Raw genomic sequence first — 12,267 nt, forward strand, 5'->3', positions numbered from 1 at the left:
AGGACAAACACTGTATGGTCTCACGGATATGAACTAACATTAATGAATGAACTTGGAGAACTTCAGTTAAGAACAGAGGTCATCAGGAGATAGAAATATGGTAGAGATTGGGTAATTGGAGCTGAAGAGATACAGATTGTGCAGCAGGACTGATTGTAAAAGTTCAGAATTGGATAGCACAATACTACCTGATTATAGCACAATAATGTAAGTACACTGAATGAAGCTGTACGTGAGAAGGAGAGAGGGAGGAGGGCTGGGAGCACATATGAAACCAGAAAGAATGATAGATGATAAAGACTAAGAAGGTATAATCTAGGAATGCCTAGAGTGTACAATGATAGTGACTAGATGTACAAAATAAAAATCATTTTTGCATGAGGAAGAACAAAGGAATGTCAATATTGCAGGGTGCTGAAAATTGATGGTCATTCATATTTTAAAACTTCAACTTCTATGTGAGACTAAAGCAAGAAATGTTTATTTGGTACAAAATTTATATATTGACTAGTGCATTTCCTAATTTAATGTATCTGGACAGTTTAACTAAGCAACATAATTACATGGAACCTTGAATAGGGCATGAGATTTTGTAGGTTTGCCAGGGATGCCCCAATAAATCCCAGAGTCATTTGAATGGTGAATAAAGAAGTATTCATAAAGTCTCCTTGGGGAAGTGGGGAGAAAGGGGGAAAATTCAACTTCCCCATTTGGAGAACTCCTGATATTTTCACAAACAATGGGGACAATCAAATCAATAGGCCAAGCCCCCAATCTTATGGTTTGCCCCTATGAAACCTATCTCTGCAAATGACAGGGTAAGCCTACTAAAAAACTGGGCCTAAGAGACACCCTCAGAGAACTTCTTTTGTGCCGAGATGTGGCCTCTCTCTCTAAGCCAACTTAGCATGTGAACTCACTGCCTTCTCCTATGTGAGAAATGACTCCCAGGGGTGTAAATCTCCCTGGCAACGTGGGATAGAAAGCCTGGGATAAGCCAGGACCTGGCATCAAGAGATTGAGAACGCCTTCTTGACCAAAAGAGGGAAGAGAGAAATGAGATAAAATAAAGTTTCAGTGGCTGAGAGATTTCTAGAAGAGTTGAAAGGTTATCCTGGAGGTTATTCTTATGTACTATATAGACATCCTTTTTTAGTTTATGGTGTATTGGAGTGGCTAGAGGGAAGTACACAAAACTGTTGAGCTGTGTTCCAGTAGCCTAGATTCTTGAAGACAATTGTATAAGGATATAATGTTTACAATGCCACTGTGGGATTATGAGAACCTTCTGTCTGATGCTCTTTATATCCAGGGTATGGACAGATGAGTAAAAAATATGGAAAAAAAAAGAAAGTGAAAGGCTGAGAAAAGATATTTCATGAAAACAATAATCAGAAAAGAGCAGGAGTATCTATACTAATATTCAACAAATTAGACTTCAGATGTAAAACAATTAAAAGAGACAAAGAACACTATGTATTAATGAAAGGAACAACTCAACAGGAAGACATAACAAATATAAATATTTACCCACTGAGCCAGAGTGCTCCAAAGTACATGCAGCAAACACTGGCAATACTAAAGGGAGAAATAGACAGGTCTACCATAATAGTTGGAGATTTCAATTTCCCGCTCTCATCAGTGGATTGAACATCTAGACAGAGGATCAATAAAGAAACAGAGAGGCTTCCGGGTCAAGATGGTGGCTTAACAACGTGCATATTTTAGTTCGTCCTCCAGAACAACTACTAAATAACCAGAAACAGTACAGGACAGCTCCCGGAGCCACGACAGTGACCGGACACACAGCGTACCCCAGTCTGGACCAGCTGGACCAGCACAATCAAATGCCGATTGTGGAACTAATTAACAAATTCTAATTACTAAAAATAGGCCCCCAGCTTAGGTGAACCTGATCAAAGCGGAGGTTATTCATTTTTGCCCCAGCGCCAAGGGGGCAGGACTGACAGAAAAGGGGAGAAAAAAAAGAAGAAAACAGAGGTTTTTGAGGCAGTGTATCTACAAAGGCTTGACTGCCTCTGGATACAGCGGCAGGACTTTTCAGGCTACAACTGCCCCAGGCATAGGCAGAAGTGAGCTCTTTTGGGGGCTTATCTGGAGCTTGTGCCTTCCCCAGGGGAGGGGTGAAGCCTCACCCAGGTGGAATTCCTCCCTCAAGGAATTCAGACACCAGGGCTTGGTAATTTGAAGCCATTAAAACCAGCCTACAACCTCTCCTCTGTCTCCACCATGCCCCCAGCAGGGAGAGTCTGCCAAAGCTAAAGGTGCCACATCATCTTATGCTGGTGGGACCTGCAGTCAGACAAGCACCACATACTGGACAGGATAAGAAAACCAGAGTCCAGAGACTTCACAGGAAAGTCTTTCAACCTGCTGGGTCTCACCCACAGGGAAAACCGATGCAGGTGACTCTTTACTCCTGATAGGAGGCCAGTTTGGTCTGGGAAAATCTGGCTGGGGTCTATAATATCTAAGTAGACCCTCCTAAGTGTGTGTGGGGGAAAGGCACCACACAAGCAGGGCAAGAAACAAGAAAACAAGAACTGAAAAAATCTCCTCTATTAAACAAAACTTAAGCTGAAGGTCCGGATAAAGCTGAACGGAATGTCAAAGAACAGATAGACAACAAATTCATCCAGCAAGAAAACCCTAGATAAAAGAAGTGAAAGCAATCTCCAGAATAAACTAATTAAGGTATTCAAATGCCTAGACGTCAGCAAAAAAATAACAAATCACACTAGGAAAATTGAAGATATGGCCCAGTCACAGGAACAAACCAACAATTCAAATGACATACAGGAGCTGAAACAATTAATTCAGAATGTATGAACAGACATGGAAAACCTCATCAAAAACCAAATCAATGAATTGAGGGAGGATATAAAGAAGGCAAGGATAGAACAAAAAGAAGAAACTGAAAGTCTGAAAAAACAAATCACAGAACTTATGGGAATGAAAGACACAGTAGAAGAGATAAAAAAACAATGGAAACCTACAATGGTAGATTTCGAGAGACAGAACATAGGATTTCTGAACTGGAGGACGGAACATCTGAAATCCGACAAGAAACAGAAACCATAGGGGAAAAAATGGAAAAATATGAGCAGGGACTCAGGGAATTGAAAGACAATATGAAGTGCATGAATATACGTGTTGTGGGTGTCCCAGAAGGAGAAGAGAAGGGAAAAGGAGGAGAAAAACTAATGGAGGAAATTATCACTGAAAATTTCCCAACTCTTATGAAAGACTTAAAATTACAGATCCAAGAAGTGCAGCATACCCCAAAGAGAATAGATCCAAATAGACATACTCCAAGACATTTAATAATCAGAATGTCAGAGGTCAAAGAGAAAGAGAGGATCTTGAAAGCAGCAAGAGAAAAGCAATCTATCACATACAAGGGAAGCCCAATAAGACTATGTGCAGATCTCTCAGCAGAAACCATGGAGACGAGAAGACAGTGGGATAATATATTTAAATTATTAAAAGAGAAAAACTGCCAACCAAGAATTCTATATCCAGCAAAATTGTCCTTCAAAAATGAGGGTGAAATTAAAACATTTTCAGACAAAAAAATCACTGAGAGAATTTGTGACCAAGAGACCAGCTCTGCAAGAAATACTAAAGGGAACACTAGAGACAGATATGAAGACAGAAGAGAGAGGTGTGGAGAACAGTGTAGAAAGGAAGACTATGAGTAAAGGTAAAAGGAAGGAAAATTAGATATGACATATAAAATCCAGAAGGCAAAATAGTAGAAGAAAGTACTACCCATGCAGTAATAACACTGAATGTTAATGGATTGAACTCTCCAATCAAAAGACATAGTCTGGCAGAATGGATTTAAAAACAGGACCCATCTATATGCTGTCTCTACTCAAAGGACACGAGGCCAAGGACACAAATGGACATTTACACACCAGTGTTTATAGCAGCATTATTAACAATTACCAAGAGATGGAAACAGCCAAAATGTCCATCAACAGACAGTTGGCTAAACAAACTGTGACATTTACATAAGATGGAATATTATGCATCTGTAAGACAGAATAAAGTTATGAAGTATGTAACAACACGAATTGACCTTAAGGACATTATGCTGAGTGTGATTAGCCAGAAACAAAAGGACAAACACTGTATGGTCTCACTGACATGAACTGACATTAATGAATAAACTTGGAATATTTCCTTGGTAACAGAGGCCATCAGGGATAGAAATAGGGTAAGATATTGGGTAACTGGAGCTGAAGGGATACAGATTGTGCAACAGGACTGAATATAAAAACTCAGAAATGGACAGCACAATATTACCTAAATGTAACACAATTATGTTAAAACACTGAATGAAGCTGCATATGAGAATGATAGCGGGAGGAGGGCTGGGGCATAAATGAAATCACAAAGAAAGACGATAAAGATTAAGATGGTGTAATCTAGGAATGCCTAGAGTGTATAATGGTAGTGACTAAATGTACAAATCTAAAAACTTTTTGCATGAGGAAGAACAAAAGAATGTCATTACTGCAGTGTGCTGAAAATAGATGGTACTTAATATTTTAAAATTTCAACTAATGTGTGAGACTAAAGCAAAAAATGTTTATTTGGTACAAATCTATACTTTGACTAGTGCATCTCCTAATATAACTTATGTAGATAGTTGATTGAACACCTTAAGTACATGGAACTTTGTATAGGACATGAGATTTTGTTGGTTTGTCCAGGTGATGCCCTGATGAATGCCAGAGTGATTTGATCAGTAAATGGAAAAGTATTTGCAAAGTCCCCTTCGGGGAATGGTGAGAACGGGGGAAAACTCAACTTCCCCAAGTTGAATTCTTGATATTCTCACAAGCAGTGTGGACAACCAAAGCTATAGGCAGAGCCCCCAGTCTTGGTTTGTTCATATGAAACTTAACCCCACAAAGGATAGGTCAAGTCTACTTAAAATTTAGGCCTAAGAGTCACCCCCAAGAGAGCCTCTTTTGTTGCTCACAATGTGGCCTCTCTCTCCAGCTAACACAACAAGCAATCTCACCACCCTTCCCCTGTCTACATGGGACATGACTCCCAGGGGTGTGGACCTTCCTGGTAACGTGGGGTAGAAATCCTAGAATGTGCTGAGACTCAGCATCAAGGGATTGAGAAAAACCCTAGAATGAGCCGAGACTTAGCATCAAGGGATTGAGAAAACCTTCTCGACCAAAAGGGGGAAGAGTGAAATGAGACAAAGTGTCAATGGCTGAGAGATTCCAAACAGAGTTGAGAGATTGTCCTGGAGGTTATTCTTACGCATTAAGTAGATATCGTCTTGTTATTCAAGATGTAGTGGAGAGGCTGGAGGGAAATGCCTGAAAATGTAGAGCTGTGTTCCAGTAGCCATGTTTCTTGAGGATGATTGAATAATGATAAAGCCGTCACAATGTGACTGTGTGATTGTGAAAACCTTGTGTCTGATGCTCCTTTTATCTACCTTGTCAACAAATGAGTAGAACATATGGAATAAAATAAATAATAGGGGGAACAAATGTTAAAATAAATTTAGTTTGAAATGCTAGTGATCAATGAAAGCGAGGGGTAAGGGGTATGGTAGGTATAATCTTTTCTTTTTCTTTCCTGTGTTCATTTTATTTCTTTTTCTATTGTCTTTTTATTTCTTTTTCTGAATTAATGCAAATGTTCTAAGAAATGATGAATATGCAACTAAGTGATGATATTGTGAATTACTGATTATATATGTTGATGTTTTATTTGGTTCGTTATTTTTTTAATTAATAAATAAATTAAAAAAACAAAAAAATTAGGAATGGGGGAACAAATGTTAAAATAAATTTAGTTTGAAATGCTAGTGGTAAATGAAAGCGAGGGGTAAGGGGTATGGTATGTATAATCTTTTTTTTCTCTGTTATCATTTTATTTCTTTTTCTGTTGTCTTTTTATTTCTTTTTCTAAATCGATGCAAATGTACTAAGAAATGATGAATATGCAACCTTGTGATGATATTAAGAATTACTGATTGTATATGTAGAATGGAATGATATCTAAATGTTTTGTTTGTTAATTTTTTTAATTGTTAAAAAAAAGAGTGTTACTGAAGAAAGGATAGACACACAGTTTACTTCACAAAGACAGTAAGCTGAATTTTGACAATGGAAGAAATCCAATTCAATGTAGAAAAGATAGTCTTTTCTAGAAATGGTCCTGGAATGATTTTACATTCATAAATAAAGATAAACTACTTTGACTCACAACCTGCTCCCTACACAAAATTTAACTAAAGTATATAAAAAAAAATAAATGTAAAACCTCTAGATGAAGCCATAAGAGAAAATTTTTGTGATCTTGGTTTAGGCAAAGAGTTTTTAAACATGACACCCAAAACACAATCCATTAAAGAAAAATAAATGTGGGTGCAAGGGTAGTTCAGTGGTAAAATTCTTGCCTACCACGCAGGAGACCTGGGTTCGATTCCCAGTCCATGCACTTCGCAAAAAACAAACAAAAAAAAAAAGAAAAACAAACAGAAATATTCAACAAACGGTGCTGCAATAATGGGATACTCACATAGAAAAAGAATGAAATATGACCCCCTCTATACAGCATACAAATAAATAAATAAATAAACTTCATCAAAATAAAAAACTTTTATTATTCTTTGAAAAACATTATTAAAAGAATGAAAAGACAGGCTGCAGACGAGGAGAAAACATTTGGAAGTCATGTATCTGACAAAGGACTTGTATTCATAATATATAATGTTTTTCAAAACTAAATAATAAGAACACAAACAACCTAATTTAAAAGTCAGAAAGAATTTTGAACAGACACTTCACCAAAAAAGATATAAAGATGGCAACTAAGCACAGGAAAAGAAGCACAATGTCATTAACCATTAAAGAAATGCACATGAAAATCACAGTGAGATATCATTTCATACCTAACAGAATGGCTGAAAACAAACATACAACCAGAACAAATTAAATACTAAACTTTGGTTAGGATAGAGAGCAACTGGAAGTCTCATATGCTGATCGTGGGAATGTAAAAATAGTACAGCCACTCTAGAAAACAGTTTGGTAGTTTCTCATAAAGCTAAACATACATTAACAATATCACCCAGCAATTTTACTCCTAGGTATTTAGCCAAGAGAAATGAAACTTATGTTAACACAAAAATCTGTAATCAAATATTTATAGTGGCTTTATTCATAATAGCCAAGGACTAGAAACAACTCAATGTCCACTTGGAAAAAGAATAAACAAACTGTAGTACATTCATACAATGGGATACTACTCAGCAACAAAAAAGGGGAACTACTGATACACACAACGTGGATGAAACTCAAAGTGAAAGGCACCTGACTCACAAGGATAAACATGGTATTATTCCATTCATATAAAAGTATGTCAAAGATAAAATTATAAGAATGGAATACAGATCCGTGGTTTAGGGATTGGGAGTTGGAGGAGGGGTTCACTACAAAGGGGAAACGAGGAAATTTTTATGACTAATGGAATCCTTCTGCATCTTGTTTTTTATTGTGTTTATATAACTATGTACAGCATCAAAATTCATAAACTGCATCCCAAAGGAGTGAATGTTAATGAATGTAAAAATTTTAAAGTGAATTTCTTTAAAAAAACTGAAATAATAATAATAAAAACAATAATTGACGGAGCATGGAAAGCAGTTGGGGGTATAGATGAAACAAAAAGCTGGCAATATGTCAATAACCGCTGAAATCAGATAACGTGTGCATGGCGGTTTAATATAGTATTGTATTTATTTTGCATATTTCTTAAGTTTTCCATAATAAACTTCTAAATTAAAATTTTTAAATCTTATCAGAATATTTGGATGTTGGGCCTGGGTATCAACAATTTTTAAAGCTCTTCAGGTGATTTCAGTATGCAGCCAAAGCTGAGCATCATTTTTCTACATTGAGCTCCTATGTCATCTCATCTGCATCCATGTCTTCAGTTACCTTCCACATTCTGATTATTTCTATCTCCAGTCCAGTTCTTCACATTTCTACCCTGAGCCAAGTTCTCTTCTCTGAGATCCAAATCTACATACCCAACTGTCTATATAATATCTTCTGTGGTGTCTATTATGGCAGCCCTTGCAAACTAAGACAGGTATGTTAGAGAGCTCTCTCCTGGTTTATTACTCTTACTATGCTTATTCCAGTACTACACTGAGTTAAACTTGTAGCTTTATAAATAATACTGCTTCCTTGAAGTTTACCCATCAGGGATAAATGAAATAGCACACCATGTTAGGCAAAGCAGCTAGCATAGCATCTGGCACATAGGTGGCACTCTCTAGAAGGCAATACCACATCCTTATGTTTGTCCTTTGTGTCCTGCCACTCATAGTAAATCGAGATGATGGAATTTAATACATAATGATTTTTACTGTGTATTGAGTGCCTGATATATAAGGATTAATTATTATTCTAAACCAACCACCAGGTAGGTTTATAAATGAGATAACCAGGGTGAAAAAATGTAGTAAGAAGATTATGTAACTAAATCTCTATTGATGGACATTTATGATGTTCTCATTATTTTGTATTATAGACTAAGTCAAGTGAATCTCTATTATAGCCCTAGTACCAGAAAAGAATAAATGCTCAATGAATAATTGTGGGAATTTTTAAAACATTTAAATCCTTTTAAGATTATATTTTAGTACTTTATTATCTCCATGGGTAAATATTAGAAGTGGTATTAATGGGTCAAAGACCAAATATTTTTATTTTAAAAAAATTTATAAAGTTGCTTTTCAGAAAATTTATAGCAATATACTCAGTCAACAAGACCAGGGTAGAATGCATATGTCCCCAATCCCTCAATACATCTAGTTACAAATTTTCATGTAATCAAATCTATCAAAGTTTTCCTTAATTGGTCATCTCTTTGTTATATATTTAAAGGTCTCCCACACCACAAGTTTATATGGATATAAACGAAGACCACCTAAATGAGAATAGAGGTAGCTTTATTCAGAGCTTGCTATAGCAAGGAAGTCAGCCACCATCACTTGCATTTGGCAGAAACTCTGAGGCAAGCAGGGAGTGAAGCTGGCTTTATAGGAAAAAAAAAAAAGGAGACTTCAGCTCTACTCTGACTAGAGGTTGTTGGTAAAGGGAAGCTAGAGGCAGGCAACCAGAAGCTGGGCATTTTACCTGATTGGTTTGGGGAGCATATCTGGCTTTCTCTGGTTGGTCCGGAGTTGGAAGCAAGGCAAAAAATAGGGAAACTTGGCAGCCTAAATCCTGTAGTTTGTCTTCCTGGGCTAGTACTGCAGAGGTTGTGGGTCCCAGTTTTGTTGTCACATCTGATCCGCCACTGTCCCGTTTGTATGTTGAGTTTTCTCGCTTTAGAAAAATTAACGTTTCTTTTATTCTACTTCAATTATAATTTAATTTCTTCCATCTAAATATTTAATTCATTAGAAAATTTATGTTCGTGTATGTCAGGAAAGAGAATTTCATTATTTTCGAAAAAATGTCCTAAATCGTTATCTAAGTGAAGTCCGATATTCTACCATTTATACAATATTTTTATATCTGACGATTTAAGTTCATATTTATCCAATTTCATTGTGTGGATCTATATCCTTTCAATGACAATGCAACATTGTCAAGATCTCTCCCCGCAACTGAACAATCGATTAGAAAAAAAAAAGCCTCTGGAGTGGTTTTCATTAAAATTTTGTTTTTGACCAACTTGTCAACAAAAGGAAAAAGACCAAACTGCCCAGAAAGGTAAAGGAGCACGGGTTCAAAGGGGGTGGTGGACCTCTGGCGGCGCCGGCCTGTGGGCGGGGCGGAGGCCGAGCTCTGGGTGACGCGCACGGCACACTCACGTGACGTGCCTGGCTGCGACGTGAGCACCAGACCCGGGCTCCCACCCTCCCAGCTGTGCCCCTGGCGCTGTCGGCTCGCGTCTTTGGATTCTTTATTGTTGCTCCAGGTTCCTTCAGGTTAGCGTGAGGGCTTTCACCGTGTCCTGCGGAACTGGAATGGGGGAGGGAGGACGGGTACGGATTGGGGGAGGTCGAGGGAAGCTAGCCCAAATGCAGACAGATATGGCGGGGAGAAACCGGCTGGGGTGGGGGTAGGGCGCAGCGGCCATTGGGCGGAGGTGGGTTACAACTCAAGTATCCGGGCCAGCTTTCTCGGCACCCTCTCCTTTCTGTGTCCTCCGTCCATTTTGGAGCCGGAAATGATGCGGTGCGGACGCCTCAGCAGTTCGACAGTAGAATTCGCCCCCCTTTACCACCCCGGGTTCAGAGGGAAAAGTGTATTTCGCGGATGGGGAGGCAAGTTCCCACCGGGAGAGGGGGTCACAAAGACACAGACACAGTTTGGAAAGCATACTGGTCTAGCTTTCAGGCCTGGAGGCCTGAAAACAAATGGCGGCGGGGGCTGGGGTGGGCGGAGGAGGTGGAGGAAGGGCCCGGTTTCAGGTGACCCTGTAGGTCCACTGAGTTCCCGGTCCCTGCTCCTTTCTGTCTGCAGGCCTGTGCATCTGTTGTTCCTGACACTCTTCGAGGTTAGAAAAAGGATAGGAACTTGCTCAGAATCTTTGCAGGTCAGTGAGGGGTGGGGAGAGGTTCTTGGACGGGCACCAGGGGGTGGGGTGGTGATGAGTGTGGAGGACAAGAGCTGGGCAGAATTTGAGGGCCCAACTGCCCATCCCCCCAACACGTATACACACACCTACTTGAGTGTAGGGATGTGGCAGGGCCTGCCAGGAAAATGGTTGGCTCCCATGTGTGGGAAGAACGGTGGGTGTAAGGTGCAGACAGAAGGCACATTTGGGGGGGCCCAGCAGGTTAGGGAAACCCGAGTTGAGTGGAAGATGCAAGTACTGTCAGGACCTGCGTTCCAGCCCTGTGTCCTCAGTCTACCTTGTTTCCTCTTTGTCTCCTCCTCCCCTCCCATGCCCCCTCCTTTCCTGCCCCCCCTTTCCTGCACCCTCCCCAGGACAGGACAAGGAAGGGAAATCTCAACATGGAAGAACTCTACAATGAAAGTGAAATTAAGCCTGAAAAGCAAGACAAGATGGAAAATGAAGAACAGCCACACGATGAGGGAAAGACAGAAGCAGCTTGTACTCTGGAAAACAAGGAAATGTTAGAAAATGAGGGAAAGGCAGAAAATAGGAAAAAGACACAAGATAAGGAAATGCTGAAGGACAAAGAAAATCCAGAGAAGGAGGGAAAGTCAGAGAATAGCAGAAAACCAAAAGAAGGAAATCCAGAGAGCAAACCAAGGGCAGCAGTAAAGCGCCCAGCTGAGGATGGTGTACCCAGAAAAGCAAAAAGAAAAACCAACAAAGGGCTAGCTGAGTATCTCAAGGAATATAAGGAGGCCATACATGATATGCATTTGAGTAATGAGGAGATGATAAGAGAATTTGATGAGATGGCTAGGGTGGAGGATGAGGTGAAAAAAACCAAACAGAAATTGGGGGGGTTTATGTGGATGCAAAACAGTTTACAGAACCCTTTCCACCCAAGGGGCCCAAGGGAGCTCAGGGGTGGCTGTAGGGCCTCACAAAGGGGCTTTGAAGACATTCCTTATGTGTAGTGCCTTTGGGCTTCACTTGTGTTTTGACTGATAAGAACATAGCCAACTCTGCTTTCTTATTCCTTGCATTTCCCAGGCAGGCATTTGCTAGCTCTATGCTTTAACCTTATGCTGATACTTTGCTTTAGGTGTCCCATTACCAGCCGCCTTTTGACCGACTTGCAGCGGTCTGTGTTTCAGTAGGGTATTTTCATCCATTGCATGGAAAAAAATGTTTATGATACATTGCTAAATTAAAAAAAAACTCGTTTGCAGAACCAGATACATAGTATCAGTTCATTTCTATAAAACCACAAAGATATTTACCTGGTAAGCTATGTAAAGAAAAAACTCTGAAAGCTGTGTCCGCTAAAAGATTGACAGTAGTTATCTATGGGTAACATTTTGTGTTTTATTGTTGTGCACTTGTCCATTTTTCCTTAAAAAAAAACAGACTCATTTTGTCATGAAGAAATAAAAGATAAAAAGATAGGAAAACAATACATAAGGAACCAAAAGAACTGTTCAGTGAGTTTTTGAAGGCAGTGGAAACACTTAAAATTCTTATCAGAACTTCAAATGATAGGTAAAATTCAGTATTAACACTGGGACTCAAAGCTGTAGGAATCAATCTGGCAGTTATTACATATCCATTGCTATAAGGGCC

The 12,267-nt window shown here is 39.2% G+C and overlaps 1 protein-coding gene and 1 non-coding gene across 4 annotated transcripts; both read left to right on the forward strand.

The window, feature by feature from the left end:
* Positions 1 to 6,430: 6,430 nt before the first annotated feature.
* Positions 6,431 to 6,501, forward strand: TRNAG-ACC (transfer RNA glycine (anticodon ACC)). The gene has a single exon. It is a non-coding gene; the product is annotated as a tRNA-Gly (tRNA).
* Positions 6,502 to 9,880: 3,379 nt separating this feature from the next.
* TCEAL4 (transcription elongation factor A like 4) lies at positions 9,881 to 11,878 on the forward strand. 3 transcript variants are annotated; one of them, XM_077145331.1, is made up of 3 exons: positions 9,881 to 10,009; positions 10,548 to 10,620; positions 11,016 to 11,878. In XM_077145331.1, the coding sequence occupies exon 3, from the start codon at positions 11,043 to 11,045 to the stop codon at positions 11,619 to 11,621; it is 579 nt and encodes a 192-aa protein (XP_077001446.1). In that variant the 5' UTR covers positions 9,881 to 10,009; positions 10,548 to 10,620; positions 11,016 to 11,042; the 3' UTR covers positions 11,622 to 11,878. The 3 variants fall into 3 exon arrangements, with proteins under 3 accessions (XP_077001446.1, XP_077001447.1, XP_077001448.1); XM_077145332.1 differs by having other exon boundaries at positions 11,021 to 11,878; XM_077145333.1 differs by lacking the exon at positions 10,548 to 10,620.
* The last annotated feature ends 389 nt before the right edge of the window (positions 11,879 to 12,267 follow it).

The sequence above is a fragment of the Tamandua tetradactyla genome, chromosome X, assembly GCF_023851605.1.
Source record: "Tamandua tetradactyla isolate mTamTet1 chromosome X, mTamTet1.pri, whole genome shotgun sequence".
Classification (NCBI taxonomy): Eukaryota; Metazoa; Chordata; class Mammalia; order Pilosa; family Myrmecophagidae; genus Tamandua; species Tamandua tetradactyla.

What these genes read in the sequence shown, in the direction of transcription:
- TCEAL4 (XM_077145331.1), top strand. Translation starts at nt 11,043, where the DNA reads ATGGAAGAACTCTACAATGAAAGTGAAATTAAGCCTGAAAAGCAAGAC.